This window comes from Chenopodium quinoa, unplaced genomic scaffold, assembly GCF_001683475.1.
Source record: "Chenopodium quinoa cultivar QQ74 unplaced genomic scaffold, ASM168347v1, whole genome shotgun sequence".
NCBI classification, from domain to species: Eukaryota; Viridiplantae; Streptophyta; class Magnoliopsida; order Caryophyllales; family Amaranthaceae; genus Chenopodium; species Chenopodium quinoa.
Window position 1 is genome coordinate 1,213,192 of NW_018745410.1, and position 15,533 is coordinate 1,228,724.

The 15,533-nt window shown below is 35.0% G+C and overlaps 1 protein-coding gene across 7 annotated transcripts; it reads left to right on the forward strand.

The window, feature by feature from the left end:
* The first annotated feature begins 531 nt into the window (after window positions 1-531).
* LOC110713219 lies at window positions 532-12,690 on the forward strand. 7 transcript variants are annotated; one of them, XR_002509819.1, is made up of 12 exons: window positions 532-759; window positions 3,200-4,395; window positions 4,552-4,669; window positions 5,297-5,405; window positions 5,855-7,908; window positions 8,004-8,233; window positions 8,869-9,090; window positions 9,196-9,307; window positions 9,584-9,673; window positions 9,764-9,902; window positions 10,498-10,794; window positions 12,358-12,690. XR_002509819.1 is itself a non-coding variant. In XM_021891676.1 (3 exons), the coding sequence occupies exons 2-3, from the start codon at window positions 3,966-3,968 to the stop codon at window positions 5,352-5,354; spliced, it is 762 nt and encodes a 253-aa protein (XP_021747368.1). In that variant the 5' UTR covers window positions 532-759; window positions 3,200-3,965; the 3' UTR covers window positions 5,355-5,836. The 7 variants fall into 7 exon arrangements, 1 of the variants encoding a protein (XP_021747368.1); XR_002509815.1 differs by having other exon boundaries at window positions 3,200-4,674; XR_002509817.1 differs by having other exon boundaries at window positions 3,200-4,669; window positions 9,584-9,646.
* The last annotated feature ends 2,843 nt before the right edge of the window (window positions 12,691-15,533 follow it).

Sequence of the window (15,533 nt, forward strand, 5' to 3'; positions counted from 1 at the left end):
GATTAGAATATTTCCGACCCTTTTCCCTTAATTTTATTTAATTTTGCTATTTAGGTTTCAATAAAATCTACACAAGTAGTGTAGATATTCATTCGTCTCTCTATAGTGGAGTGTCTCCCTATGGTGGCCGGAGTCGTTAGTTTTTGTTAGTTTAGTTGTTTGTTTATGTTCATTTAGGGTATGTTTGTGTGTTAGGGTTTATAAAAAAGGTATTATCTTTTGCCCTATTGTCAGTTTTTTGGTAAAGATTTGTTCGGGATCGTATTGGTTGTCAAGTTTTTAATTGCGTTTAGGCGAATCAGATGAGAACCATCCTTACAGCTACAACAAATCGTTAGTCTGTCTCTCCGAAAAGGCTGTATATTCCAACGATGTGTGGGAGAGATGTACCGTGCATGATCTTTTCAACGATTGTAGCTTTGGGGAAGGAAACCCTAATTTGATTCAATTTTATGTATTTGTTAATTTAGATTTTATTTGTAGATATCGAATGACTTTTTATTAATAAATTGATTTGTTAAAAAAAAAAAAAAATACTACATGAGTTTAATTAAAAGGACAAAAAAGTAATTAGAATCTACTCGTAATAACAATTTAAAGATCCGAGTCATCCGACAATTGACATACATGTCTTTAATCTAGATAATTTTCCTCCAATGTTTTCAATTTTTTTCCTTTGGAAATTTTCACAACATACTCTGAGTTCTCCATTGAAGCGGTTTTTTAGGCTTTCTCCCCTCCATTGAAGCAGCTTCTGAGGTAAGAGTATTTTTTAAATAATCGTATATCAATTTCACAACCTAGGGTTTGGTTCCGTATTTTGTTAATTTGATTGTCCGTATAGTCAATTTAGGGTTCCTCACTTCTTCTAACGTTGATTATTGATTATTGAACTATTGGCTTTACTTGATTCATGAGCGATTATATAGCTAGAATTTTGCTATGTGCACTTTGTGTTAATATTGAAAAGAAATTTATGTGATTTTTCGAGCCTAATATTAATTTTGAGTCAAATTGCATTAGTCCTCAGTTATAAACCTTTAATGATAGAATATGGACATTTCTCCCTGGCCCAGGCGTCGGCCACCCCTCCTGCCTGGGCTCAGGGACGGGATGCATAAGAGTGGTAAAATTGTGCTTCTACCTAGGGTGAGCAAAAATTCAGGGTACCCGGAACCTGTAGATCATGTTCCGGTTCCGGTAATAAAATTGGGAACCTTTTGCAACAGGTGGGTAATAAAATTTTGGACCGAAAAAGCCCTATATAAAAATTGTATAAAAGCCGTCACCTACCTCTCTCCCTCTTATTCATTTTTCATCTCACTATTAAAGGTTTAATTTTGGTTTCAAAAATATTAAAGGTTTAATTAATGGTATTAATACAAGTATTTGTAATATTGTATTAAATATTATAAACATTTAGTGTTGGTTTGTTATATTTGCAGTATTGTACTAGTATTAAAGTTGTAAGATTTTATTGTGAACATCCATTTTTATTGTAATCTAATAATCCCACCTTTAGTCGGTCTTCCATAAACAATCCCATCTTTTAAAATTCCTGAAATAATCTCACTTTTGATCCTCATCTTCCACTAACGATCTCATTGACTTACAACTTATTAAGCAAGTTATTTTATTTATTTATTTATTTATTTATTTATTTTTAACTATACTCCTTCTCAAGCCACCAGTCCAACCACCACCCAACACTCACTCCTTACCGCCATCCCCACCACCAAGCCACCACGAAACTCACCAACCATGCCGGAAAATCCTTCTCATGGCAAGATGGGGAAGGGATACGGTGGCTGGCTGGGGGTTTTGGTTTTGTTTTTTTTTTTAAAATAAAAAAAAGGTTAAACCTATTAAAACCTGACACATGTCTTATAACCTATGAAAACCGGTTATCAAAACAATCCAATCGGTAAAGGATTGTTAATGGAAGATGGGGGTCTAAGGTGGGATTGTTTTTGGAATTTCAAAAGGTGGGATTGTTTATGGAAGACCGACTAAAGGTGGGATTATTAGTTTATATTTTTTTAAAAAAAAAAAATATTGTAACAATTTATCAAGTAACTATTAAGCTTGCTTTTCAGGAATATGAACCGGGAACCGGAATCTGAACCTGTTGGTTTCGGTTCCTAATTTTTAGGAACTTGTTGAAATAGGTTCTATAGGAACCGGTTGCAACAGGTTCTGGTTTCGGGTCCGGGTCCTAAGAATTTTACAGCTACGCTCACCCCTACTTCTTACATATATTTGAGTTATTGCTCTTGCATGATTGCTTATCATTAGTGCCATGTGTCAACAAGGTATGCAAACACCCCATTATTAAATATAGTACTCCCTTCGTGTTTTTTTAAGTGTTACAGTTTAACCGGCACTTAGTTTTAGGCAATTAATTGACTTATATAAAATAAGAGGTAAGTGGGGTATTTAGAGTATTAAAAAATTGTAAAATAAAGATAGTGGGGCTAATAGTTTATTGAAAAGTAATGAATGTGAGAGGGAAGATATAATAAAAAAGTAGTAGTGTGTTTGGGTGGGGACCATGAGAGGAGAGAGATATAATATGTTAATGTAGTTTTTTGCCAAAAAAAAGGAAGTGTAACACTTATTAAAATACGGTCGGATTTGGTAAGTGTAACACTTATTAAAACACGGAAGGAGTGATAGATTTGAAAACTGGATTAGAGCATCTCCAATGGTAAGCTACAAGGTCTTGTTGCTTACCTTGATACATCAAAATTTTGAGCCAGTATATTATCAAGCTACAAGGTGCTCCAATGGTGACCAATAAAATGTTGTAGCTTGAAAAAATAAGTAAATACATTAAATAGTTTTAATTATACACAAGTCATAATATAAGTGGATGAAGTGTTCTTTGAAAAATCAAGCAACGTAGTTTGTTTGAGCAACGTTACTTGATGTAGCTACATCAATATTGTCACTCCAATGGTAAGCTAAATGCTTACAATTTAATTTAATTTGCAAGCAGGTCCTTTTTGTAAACCATTGGAGATGGTCTCAGTGGACTGGACATGTGGTTGATAATTGATTATGTTTGTTTTTATTGTATCACTTTATGCATTTTGGATTTTAAATTGTAAAATTAAAGTATTAAACAACTTTAGTGTTTAAATTTTTTATTTAATAATAATTATCCAAATGTCGTGACGTTTGTATTTCATCCCTCCAGTTCAAAACCGTGGGTCCGCCATCGACTATGATTTGTGAAATTAAACAACAACATGAGAATTGCCCATCTTTGGTTGGTGATAATGATAATGATATAGATAACAATAAATTATTTGGGGGATCAAGAAGAAAAAGAGAAAATTGGTTGGTGAAATATGGGTTGCAATTGCCCGAACTGCCAAGTGATATTTCGGTTGAGATAATGGGGAAATTGCCGATTAAGCCTCTTTATGGTTGCAAATGTGTCTCCAAGGCATGGCATTCCATGTGTCTCACGTTTTGACTACCCAAAAAGGAATAGACCTTCCTCCTCATGGTCTTTTGTTCATGATTTTGCATTACACATCTATTGATGATGATGATTTTCATGACCGAAACCGTACGTTTTACTTGGCTTTTTTGTCCCTTGTTGGTGACTACAAGTTAACTAAATGGTCCCTTACTGATTTTGAAACTGAAAGTGCTATCGTGACTATCGGTGACCACGAGAATACCCACAATGATCATGGTAGTGGTAGTGGGTTGTTGTTGGGGAACTTAACTTTAGAATTCGGCACCTTGATAAGCGTGATCTCGAAATACGGAAACGGATGCTATTGGAATGTGCACAGGGGCTTATTCCTTGGCGTCCTTGATCCTCATACTTATGTAGTATACAACCCTGCACCAAAGAGTCCTTTTACCTCTCTAGGCCTGCTACTGAAGCTTCCTTCAAGAAAGGCTCTCTGCTAGTATTCATCATCAATCTTACGGATTGTCCTCTCTCAATGGAATGTAATTTTAGGGTTCTCCGGTTTTTTAGGGTTTGTTCTGAGACAAAAGGGATGGTATTTGTTGAGGTTTATTCTTCTAACAAGCGTGAATGGTGTGTGTCCAAGTTCCGCCTCAAAAAGGCGGTCATTTTAGAAAAATGGGACGTGTCTAGTGGCGTGTTTGTTAACAACACTTTATTTTTCTTGACGAACAAGAGGCATGCTGTGGGAGTGCAATTCCATTCAAGCGGGCAAGTAAGCAGGCTTTACTCTTTACGCCTGCCAAGGCGTATTACAAGGGGCTTTTGTGAATCGAACTTGTGTGGATCTCAGGGATGTCTCTATATTTCCCACAATAAGTCTCCTAATCTATGCATTTGGAAACACACAGGAAGTTCAACACGCTCTGATGCTTGGATCCCACAACTTATGTTCAAGAAATCGGGTATATCTTTATTCCCGCCAAATGTTGGCACTTTTATACGGCAATGTGTGGCTGATGATGTAGATACACTTCCAATAATCATGCATCCTGAGGCACCTGTTGTTTTCTTTTCTGTGCATCGGTCTATTTTTGCAATCCATCTATTGAATGATACAGTTGAGAAGATTGTTGAGCTGAATGAGGGAGAAGTGCCTTTGTTGGGAACTCACTTCATGTATGCACCATGCTTTGCCTCGTTCAATTGTCTTAAGCCAGCAAATCAAGATCATTGCAAGTAATGTAGGAGATTCTATTTGCTTTAAACTTAATTGCCATTCACCCTTCCTTAAATTCGTTGCTGCTGAATAAATATATTTAAGCTTTCTGTTTTGCAATTACGTTGTGTAATTACAAATCAAAATTGTCAATGTAGTGATATACTTTGATTTATAAAGTTTGATCTTATTGGTTCGGTTTTCCTTTCAATCTTTATTCTAGGTTGCTTGTTGTTTGAGTGAAAGTATGTTATGATTTGGATTAGATCATAGAAACCACCCTTTTCAGTAGTCTGCGAAGTATTTAGTAAATAATTTTATGAACATAGAGTGATTCAAACAAACTTTGTGCAGTAGCCTAATCCCGCAGTCTGATAGGAACAAGTTTGAGGCTGATATAGAGCAGACTCAAGTTCTCCAGGCTGCATTCTGTCATGAAATATCATTTTGATTTATATCTGGAGATAAGCATTATATACTGCAAGACTGGTTATTTTTTGCTTGATTAGATAGGTGTATGTATGACAGATGAGACTGTTCATAAAATTTACAGCAAAATGTAGACGACTGCAAAATCAACTCAGAATTGAAATTGCAAAACCTGATAAATGGAGACAAAGCTTACTCAAAGTCTTCCATATATACAGGTGCAGGCTCATTACTGGGATGTTTTCGAACCCTGGTTCTGATGCTGCTAAGAAGTGAAGGCTGAGTCTTTTCTGTGGTTGCATGAGAGATATTGGCTCCTATGCCATGGTAAGTGGGTTTTAACTTTTAAAGAAGCAAGTCCCTTCATACTATGTAAGTATCTTATTTTCTACCTGATTGTATAATGTGTGGCTCTGTGTATGCTGCCTTCTATATTACCTTTTTAGTCGTTCTGAGATCAATGTGTTTGCGCAATTAGTAGACAATACACAATTGTGTATGATGCACTTCATAGCTCATACACAAAGCTAAAAAAATATAAGTCTTTTTACTATAAAATATGGCCTAGAATGATTTTTTTCTTAATTATAGAAAGAACATTGTGGGACAACACTTTTTAAGAATGAACCTTGCATAATTAATGATCATTTTGTTTTGCGCTTATAATTTTGAATAGAAAGTTTATTTATGATCTTTTAGGCCGTTGTTCATTTATATTTTGTTGTTGTTCATTGTTGACTTGTTGTGTACCATGAATATCTTACACACTTATGTAGGATCCTTTCTGCCTTGTTTGAAGTTAGAAGTGATACAAACAAGGAAGAGTGGACTGCTGGTTTGCTGGAAGGTGGAGGCATGCAAACCTGTTGGTCGAAATGAACTTTTTCATGCATCATATCTCAAGGTTTGAAGTCTGGCTTTCTATTCGGTTGATGATTCATAGAATTTCCTAATTTATATTTACCAAAAAAAAAAAGAATTTCCTAATTTACACCACTAAGACTTCCAAGGCTGAGTTGCTTGCTAGAAATTATATAATTTACTATCAGGCTAATCTATAAGTATTCAGTAACTCTTAGAATACATAGCTTGATCAGTAGATCTTAAGGACAGTGCTTGATCATTTGAACATGTGGTGCATCAATGGCATAGTTGATGGTCTCAAGACTTAGAGTGGATAATTTAGAGATGCTATCTGTAATTAAGTTGGTTTTGGGTGCAGATTCTCTGGATACTGACCATATGTCAGTCGGGTATGAAACTGATATTAGTTATACAATCGATAAGTATTACAAGTACTGTAAGCCTGCACCAGGGTTGCATATACCCACCCTATCAAGATTGCTGTGGGTTGCATATACAAATCTGTTTTCGTTTAGCTGTTGATTTTCTTCAAAAATGTAAAAAGATGAATGAGAATTGCTCAGATGCTTGCTACTATATTTCTGGTTTTTTTCAAGTTTTTTGTGGGAAAGTATCAACTATCAAGGTATTAGGGCATTTTGTGGGAAAGTACCTTGCTAATATTTCTTTGTGGGGAAGTACCAGAATATTTTTATGTTTTGTTATATGGTTCCAGATTAGTGAATTCCGACGAAAAAGTTCACAATCATGCTTAAAGGGAACTTAAATAGAAAGCAAATCAATCATTTGTCATAACACCCATTAAAAAAAGCTAAGTTTCAGTATTGTCAGAGCTTAAAAGGCAGCTATGACGGGCTCAAATAATTTTCAGAAAATAATAAATAAATATCTCACACTTTTGCAATATAATTCTGAATTTTGACATTATAACCCCTTAGTTTTCAATTCTTGAGATTCTATAACAGTTAAAAATGTTTTATGATTAAAATCTAAGAGCTTTAGAATCCATAGCAATAAAATTACTAAAGTAAAGATGAGATTTCCATTCAAGCCTCAAAGAGAAAACATAGGCCTAATGAAAAAGTCTTAAGCAGGGGATACTTGGGCTAAGGATAATTATAATAATCATCACTTCTGCCACAAATTATGTCACGGAATTCTAATTTCGTGAAACTGCCATGGAAAAGAGTTTCCACCACAACCAAACAGACCACAAAACTTTATGCAACGAGTAAAATAATTTGGGGGCAAATTATGCTGTCATGAATTATGCCTCGGGTAAACATCATTTTGACAAACAAACTACTATGGGAAGTATTCCAATTTGTAGTAGTTTATAATTATTGTATGCATCTAAAAGGGAATCTACAACCTTTGAAAGTGAGAAGTTGCAAAGGATTAGCAAAATGAACACTGATCCCCCGAAGGAATAGTGACTTGACTTTTATGCCCTAGCCTTTTTTTTTCTTCTTCGAAATTGCCCTTCTGACTCTCTCTTTTCCCCCCTTTTTTGCTCGCCATTACCTTTCTCTTTCCTTTGAAACGAACCTTCTCACTCCATCTTCTCTTTATCTCATTTTCCTCCATTATTGAAGCAAGCTTGAGAGGTAATTTGTTTTTCAATCACCATTTTGAATATGTGTGTTAATTATGTTAATAATGTGAGATTAATTAGGTTTAGAATTGGGTTATTTTTGTCTTGCATGCGTACACTCCACTCTTTGTCTTCGGTTTTGTGTGCTTTGGTTTTCTTTGATGGTTGAGGAATATGAAGAAATTGAAGATGAAGTAGAGGAAGAAGTAACGGATGATGAAGATGATGCAATAATGGCGGAAAAAGGTTCGAATTTGGGTAAAGAGGATGCGAATCTGGCGGAACAAGAACAATTCAACCTCGGACGAGTTGACTGATGGATGACTTGGTCAATGACTTCTCAGGACTGGATTCATGGCCTTCACTCTTAATGTCTAAGCTCCATCTTTCACCTTTCTTTGTAATATTTTATTTGTTTTTTTGATTTGAAATTATGGTTTTTGATTTGGAATTACGGGTTGTTGTAGGGTGAGGCGTGTATGAATGCCCAAGCAATCAAGAAATTTGTGGAGGAGAATCGGAAATCGGTGGCTAAATGTGTGAATTTAGCCATTCAATGTTCGATTATTCATGTCCTTTCAAATGTGAGATGCATTGATTTGGAATTACGGGTTTTTGTAGTGTGAGACGTGTATTAGTGTTCGTATTTAGCGAATCATTGTTCGATTACTACATACATCAATGTGAGATGCTATCGGTAAGTATGTCTCCTCAATTTCAAAATTGGGTTTTCTCTGGGTTCCAAAATAATAATATTTTAATTTGGTTTGTGTGCGATGAATTGGGTTATTTTTGTCTTGCATGTGTTTTTTGATTTAAAATTGAGTTTAAGAATGATTTAAGTATTGAACTTTTGGTGATTGCTGATTTGTAGTGGTTATATTTGGTTTTAGTGGTGATGGTTGCAAATAGCAGGTCTTGGTTGTATATTACTATATTGTATGCTATCTGAAGTGAATTATCTTTTAGGTATTTTACGGATTAGTTTTTTCCATTTTAGGCCATACCCACACACAACATTTCGGTTCACAAATTAAGAGCTTTATGGGGTTTTTTCTGGGGTTTAAGGCTCTACCTGAATTATGAAGATTAAGAGAAATGTGGGTATATTCAGAATTTCTAAAATTATGAGACATAAGGGTTTCTTCGCTTTTTCTTTAATATGCACATAAATTAGTACTGTAATTAGTTAAAAAAAAAAGTACGTAGTAGTTGATTGAATTATTAAGAAATACAAAGTACGTAGTAGTTGATTGATGAATTGATGATTTCAGTATTGTAGTTTCTGACCAGGAAATTGGGGTTATTTGTTGCTTTGTTGTGTTTGATCAGGAGTGAGAATAAGGCTTTGGCTGTACAAGGTGTGTCTGAAAAGGTTGTGGGTGTTTTGGGAGGTGGGTAGCTTGGTTGCATGTTATGCCAAACTGCATCAGAAATGGCTATCAAAGTAGCTATTTTGGACCTTTCTGAGAACTGCCCTGCTTCTCCTTTTTCACATTATTATATGGTTGGGAGCTTTGATGACAGTACCACAGTTGAGGAATTTGCAAAGAGGTTGGAATTTCAGTAAATAGAGTCCTTCCCTCACCTTCCATCTCTTTCTTCTCAAGTTCATTTATTTATTTGGTGATATTGACCAAGTATCCTTTTGGTGGCTAGATGTGGAGTTTTGACAGTGGAGATTGAGCATGTTGATGTTGCCACACTTGATAAGCTTGAACAACAAGGAGTTGAGTGCCAACCCAAAGCCTCTACCATTAGGATAATCCAGGTTTAGAGTTTATGCTCACAGTATCTTTATTATAAATTTATATTGTACAAATATTTGATGATCTTAGTTTTTTTATTCATGAAATTGGCAATTACTTTTGTTATACAAGATATTTACTTTTTTTCCCCCCTTTTAATATAATGCTCACATCTACTGTATGTGATTTGCGGCTTTTTGATATGTTTGTGGGGGACATGTGAAAGTACACTCAAGGGAAGACTTCAACTACCAAATAACGAACTTTGTGTTTGTCTATCTATATTACTTTTTATGCAGGATAAATACCTTTAGAAGCTACATTCTTCTTGACATGGGATCCCTTTGCCTGAGTTTATGGAGGTGGGTAGTACCCTACTACCCTATGAGGTATTAGTCAATCACAAATTTTAGGAAGCATTTGTTGCTGCTTGTAATTCCTTCTTTAGGGATCCTACAGTTGAATTATGTCCAATGCAGATAGATAATGATGAAAGTGCAAGGAGTGCTGGAATGCTATTTGGTTATCCTCTTATGATCAAGAGTAAAAGGCTTGCCTATGATGGGCGCGGTAATGCTGTTGCTAAGTGTGAAGAAGATCTCACTTCTGCAGTCAGTGGTATGATCTTTTCTATCGAACTCTATAAATTGACTATGAAGTGTTTTCATTGAAACTTTTTGGCAGTAATTGATAAGAATTCATAACCTGCTGTTATCTTGTTTATTAGCTCTGCTATATTTGGTTGCTCTGTTGTATTTGTATTTGGCTGCCCTACTGCAGTATCAGGTCCTTTAGTGTTCAGAGTTCTGGTCTGACTTTTCGGGTTAATACTCTAAGGTAGCAACTGCAGCTCATTGCTTCAAGTGTAGCGATGACTATCATGACTTCAAATGCAGCAGGTTGCTTTTCTGTATCTTGTCGTTCAGGCAAAACAAAATGTGTGCTTCAGAAAAGTTTACAGATATATAGTAATAATATTGAGCTTGGTAGCTTATTGACTTCTTATTTTACACATTTTCAGATTCATTCTTTATGTCAAGAATTTTCTTAGTAGGCCTGGAATTCTATATTCTTTGTCAATTATCTTCTGATCGTCCCGTCAAAAAAAAATAAAAATCTTCTGATCGTGTGCTTGATATAGCTTGGTTTGAATCTTGTCAAACTATGTGAGTCAGTATGTTATAGCTTATGCCTTTTCTCTATTTCTCTGCAGCATGATACTGTCACTGGAGATATCATCTTTGTCCTGCATCAGAAAAAGCTACCTAAGTTTAAGCGAAAGGGCGTAAATGCTTTATTGTCTGAAATTTTGCAGATGCCTGCTCTTGGTCAGTACAATGGTTCTATGTATCAATCCTTCCAGATCAAGTCGAAGTTTTGACGACTTTGAAATTCCCACAAGCAAGCGAAAATGACTAATAGGGCTTGTGATATGCAAGAGAACAATCTATTGAAAAGTGTTGATGTGGAAAAGGATAGAAGTAATTCTGTTGCAAAAATCAAAGTTGTGGTATGCCTTTTTCATCCAACCCAAGTATTAAGATCTCGAATTCTGTTCACTATTTGCTCTGCTTGTTTAAAATATTTGTGTTGTTAGTTGTTACACATTCTCAGGCTAAGTTATCAATGAAATTAGTAGATCTATCCTCTTCTGGTGATCTATTACCAGTTCAACTTCCTCAATAGCTTGGGAGTTATGTTTTTTAACAAATTGGAAACTGTGAAGTACAATATGTCGTGTATGTTGGAAAAAAATCTGTTTCTTAATGTATTGGTTGAAAATCCCAGAAAGGCACATTTAAATACGCAAAATTAAGAATGAGTGACAGTGTGAGAGAGGGAGGGGGGAGGAGGGGAAGGGATAAGTAGAGGCTGGGTGGTAATAAAAAAATAGCAATATCGTAAAAGGAGAATGAAAAGCCAGAGAAGTAGAGAGTTTAGAGAAGAGAGAGAGAGAGATAGAGAGGAATAAAAAAAAGAGAAGTTTAATTGATTGTTTTTAAAGTATAAGATGACTACAGGCAAGTAGGAAGATACTTTCTTAAATTTTTCATAAGCTTAAATTTTCTTTTTGAATAGAGCGTAGAAAAGGGAGTGAGAAAGGGAGAAGGAAGTAGGAGTGCAAAATACTTTTAAGAGACATAAGTGAACATTTTAAAACTTAGAAAGTATAATACAACTATTAGCAGTAGAAATATACTTCCTTAAATTTGCATTGCCATTAAAAATAATTTTGAGGAGAGAGAGGAACAATAGTGAGAAAGAGAAGGAAGGTGGGAGAAGCAGAGCACAACACTTTCAGGAGACGAATTTAATAGTAGTAGTAGCAGTAACAGCAGCACTGGCACCAGCAGTAGTAGTAGCAGTGGTAGTAGTAACAGATGTCGTGTATGATTGAAGAACTAGGTTGCCGGAAAATCGGAAAATTGCTCCTCCCCGCCGGTCCGGCACGGATTGAAATAGGAGCCAATTTTATGAATCCCACAAAATCATAAAAGAATAAAATAGTGATAAATGGACAAAGAGGAAAAGGAAGGGGGAAGGGAATTAGGAAGAGACTTTCTAAAACACAAGTGAAAGTAGGTTAATAAATACATTCTAATTGATGTATAACTTACACTGACATTTCAGTACTCTTAATCTTATAATGACAACAAGTTGCAAATTGGTTTAGTTTTGAATTCGAAGTCTTCATCAGAAAATACACCTAAACTAGCGAGGGAGCAGCCTTGGGGATCTAAAGACAAGAGATAGAAATATGTTGGGAAGTTCAGCGTCAATATTCCAAGATGATCATGATTTGAACCAGGGCAAATGTTAATTAAGATATGGTATTCATAGAAAAATTTTATAGTCTTCAATTTGATAGTAATAATGGAGCTCTTTCCTCTCCTAACCCAAATAGTGTAAAGGATGAGTATCCATATCTCATGGGAATATGATATAGAATTGTGTAACTAAATTTGAATACATTAAAGTGTAAGTGAATATATATTCTCAGGTTCTCTTATATCACGTTAAGTGAAAATATATTCTCAGTTTCTCAATTTCCTTATTATATTGGTTGTTATAGGATCCACAAGGAGTAAGAAATGGAGAAGGAGCTGAGGGTGATCGATGCAACTAATGACGAAATGAATAATGAATAATCACCTGAATAATTACAAATGCCTACTTTCTAATTGTTCATATCGGCCAGTCAAATGCCTACTGCAAAAAAACTGAATTGATTTAGAGGGAATTGTTGAAATTTCATATGTTCCATCTAATTTTTTTTTGGGTATTTGTTTTCGGCTTTTTTGTTTATATAAATTATATGTTTTTTACATTTTTTTTTTGTTGTTAAAAACAATGTGGAAATGTAATCGATACTAATGAAAGATATACTTTTTTTTTTTTTTTTTTTTTTTTTTTTTTGGTGAAATTAGCTTATTGGTTAATCATCTATTAATTTAGAACTTGTTTTGTATTGTTTTTTGTTTTCAGTTTTCTGTTTTTATGAAAACCAAAAACAGAAACGAGAAAAAGATGTTTCCACTTTTCTGTTGTCAGTTTTTAAAATTATCATGATTTTCTTAAGTGTGTTTTATTTTTGTTTTATTATATGACACATATCATATGAGTTTGAAAAACAAAAAACCATAAAACTAAAAGCCATAACGATGTCAAACGAACCCTTAACAAACCTATGATCAAATTTTTAGGCTACATGGTGAGCCCCAAGTGACCGGAACCTAAATCTTGGTGGATGGTAAAATATCAAATATCAACCCTTGTGATTATAATGTGGCCAAATTGTTGAAGATTTTCCTCTTTAGTTTCTTTCAAGTTCATGATTAATACTTTGATGTTTTACCATAAAAAAAGTGTTTTGTGTGAAAAAAATTTGTGATTGGTCAAAGGTTGAGTAATTTATTAGTTTTTGCATAGTTGTATTATTTGAAAGAAAAATGCCAGGCACTTTAGAATTAACATCATTACAACATCTTATCAAAAGGATAGGTTAAGTTTATCCCAAATCGAGACTCTTAATTCAAACTCTGCCACGTCAGCTTTTCACTAAGGTTAAATTATTTTTTTTTTATTGTAAGATTCATACCAGACTTTCTCCACTTTTAACACATTATCCCAAGACTCACTCTACATTCACTATTTATACATCATTTTTTTTAAAATAAAAATCAACTTTTTTGAGCTGGTGAGTTGGCAGCTTTTTATTGGTCACCAACAAAAAAAATCAGATTGCTTTTTTTAAATTTGTAGAGTCTTAAGATGAGTTTTAAAATCCAAAACTCATCTCAATACTCTCTATAGTCTTGCACCACTTTATTGCAAAAATTATATAGTCTTGTATGTGAGTCTTGAGTTAAGACTCCACTCAAGACTCACCGGAGCATCTGCGAAAAGTTCAAAACGACTACGCGTAAGTTTATCCCAAGACTGAGACTTATACTCCAGACTCTGCCACATCATATTTTCACTAACTTTTAATTATTTTTTTATTATTCAGACTCATACAAGACTTTCTCCAATTTCACACATTTTTCACTTCAGATTTACTTATCCAATTAATATTTATAACATTAATTTATTTATATATTTATTTCATTTATTAATTATTTTAATATGGTGAGTTGGCAACTCACTATTGGACAACATAATTATTATTGTCCATTTGTATAGTCTCAAGATGGGTTTTAGAATCCAAAACTCATCTCAAGACTATATGTAGTCTTGGTAGAGATTATTGCTAGAATCTTGCTCAAGACTTGTCTAAAGACTCATCTTAAGACTAGGGATAAACTTACCCTTGCATATAAGGTGAAGTTAGAGTAAATTATGTTAGCAATCTAAGGACAAGTAGTCATCTAATTAGTAACACATTTAACATAAAAATTCAACATTATGGTAGAATTGTGTTAGATTCTTGAGTAAGTACTGATTTTTTTATTTTTATGTTTATTCAACTATAAGAGGAGAAAGAAAGAACAAAGATGATCAATCAAACAATATCGATATCAAAAAGTTAAGATTGGACCTTAAATTAAAGTCTTTACAAAACTTGGATGAAAGAAATATGATATAGAAAGTGAAAGATGATTTTAGTCATAATGCATGTATACATGATACATAAATCTAATAATGTGGTTAAAACTCACTCAATATTATTTTGATCATTTTTCGTCTTTTATGGCTTTGCATAGTTTATAAAAATATTACTGTTTTGGGTGTTTTTGTCCCTTGGGAGAGTTACAACACGAAGCCTGATCCGCAGTGAGCTGTACATGCAAAACAAACGGAGACACCGGTTGGGTGGCGCTCTGCCTCCGACGCACAAGTCAGTAACTTGAAACGGAATAGAGAGAACGGAAATTTAGGTAGGTATCTGCTCGGATTCCAAGCTCAGGTCTTTCTCAGATGTAAGAGAATAAGGGTGTAATTAGTGATTCAATCTGTCCCTCAAGGTGGGGAAATATCTCCTTATTTATAGGGTCGTTGGAAAATGCGCCCCTATCTAGGTCACTTGACCTAGATTTCAGTGGGCTGCGCCGTTTTACGGCGCTCCTAAGAGTTTGGGCCTTTTGAAAGCTGCCAATTCAGAAACATATCTGAGGGCGCCAAGTGTCAAGAGGATGTTGAGCCACATGGGCCATCCTGACCTTGACACGTGGCGACCTCTCATTGGTCCACGTTTCTAGGGTAAAAATACCCTAAACATTTCCCCTCACAGGTCGCACGTGCATGTCATGTGGGGCCTGTGACACGTGTCCACCTTTCATAGGTGAACAGTAACGGGTAAAATTTTGAATTTCAAATCAAAATTTCCCCCCACTTTTACTTTCTATAAATAGAAAGTTACCCCCCTCCTTTTCACTCTTAACGTTCATATTGACTTTTTAGAGAGAGAAAAAGAGAGATTTCTAGAGAGAGAATTTTCTCTGCTCCCGCCTGCATAACAACAAGTTTCAAGCTTCCGAGTGCTAGAATTTCATCACCCGGCTCACCGGCTGTAGCGGTTTTCAGATTTTCCAGAGTTAAAGCAAGGTAACCGCCTGTACCATTTTAGCTTTTCTCCCTTTCAATTTGCATACCGTTTTTCGCCTGTATACCCGGCTTTCTTAATAGAACATAAATGAGTTCCCAATCCACCCACTCGGCACTGCCTAAGACACTCAGCCGATCCCTAGGAACGGCTGAGTCTAGAACAGGGGGTGCCTCTTCTGGACTGTCGGAACCAATATGCTCATC

Bases quoted from the DNA above. Each gene is read 5' to 3' on its own strand.
- LOC110713219 (XM_021891676.1), top strand. From the start codon at position 3,966: ATGGAATGTAATTTTAGGGTTCTCCGGTTTTTTAGGGTTTGTTCTGAG. The intron at 4,670-5,296 runs GTAATGTAGGAG...CCATATATACAG, and splicing joins GCAAATCAAGATCATTGCAA to GTGCAGGCTCATTACTGGGA.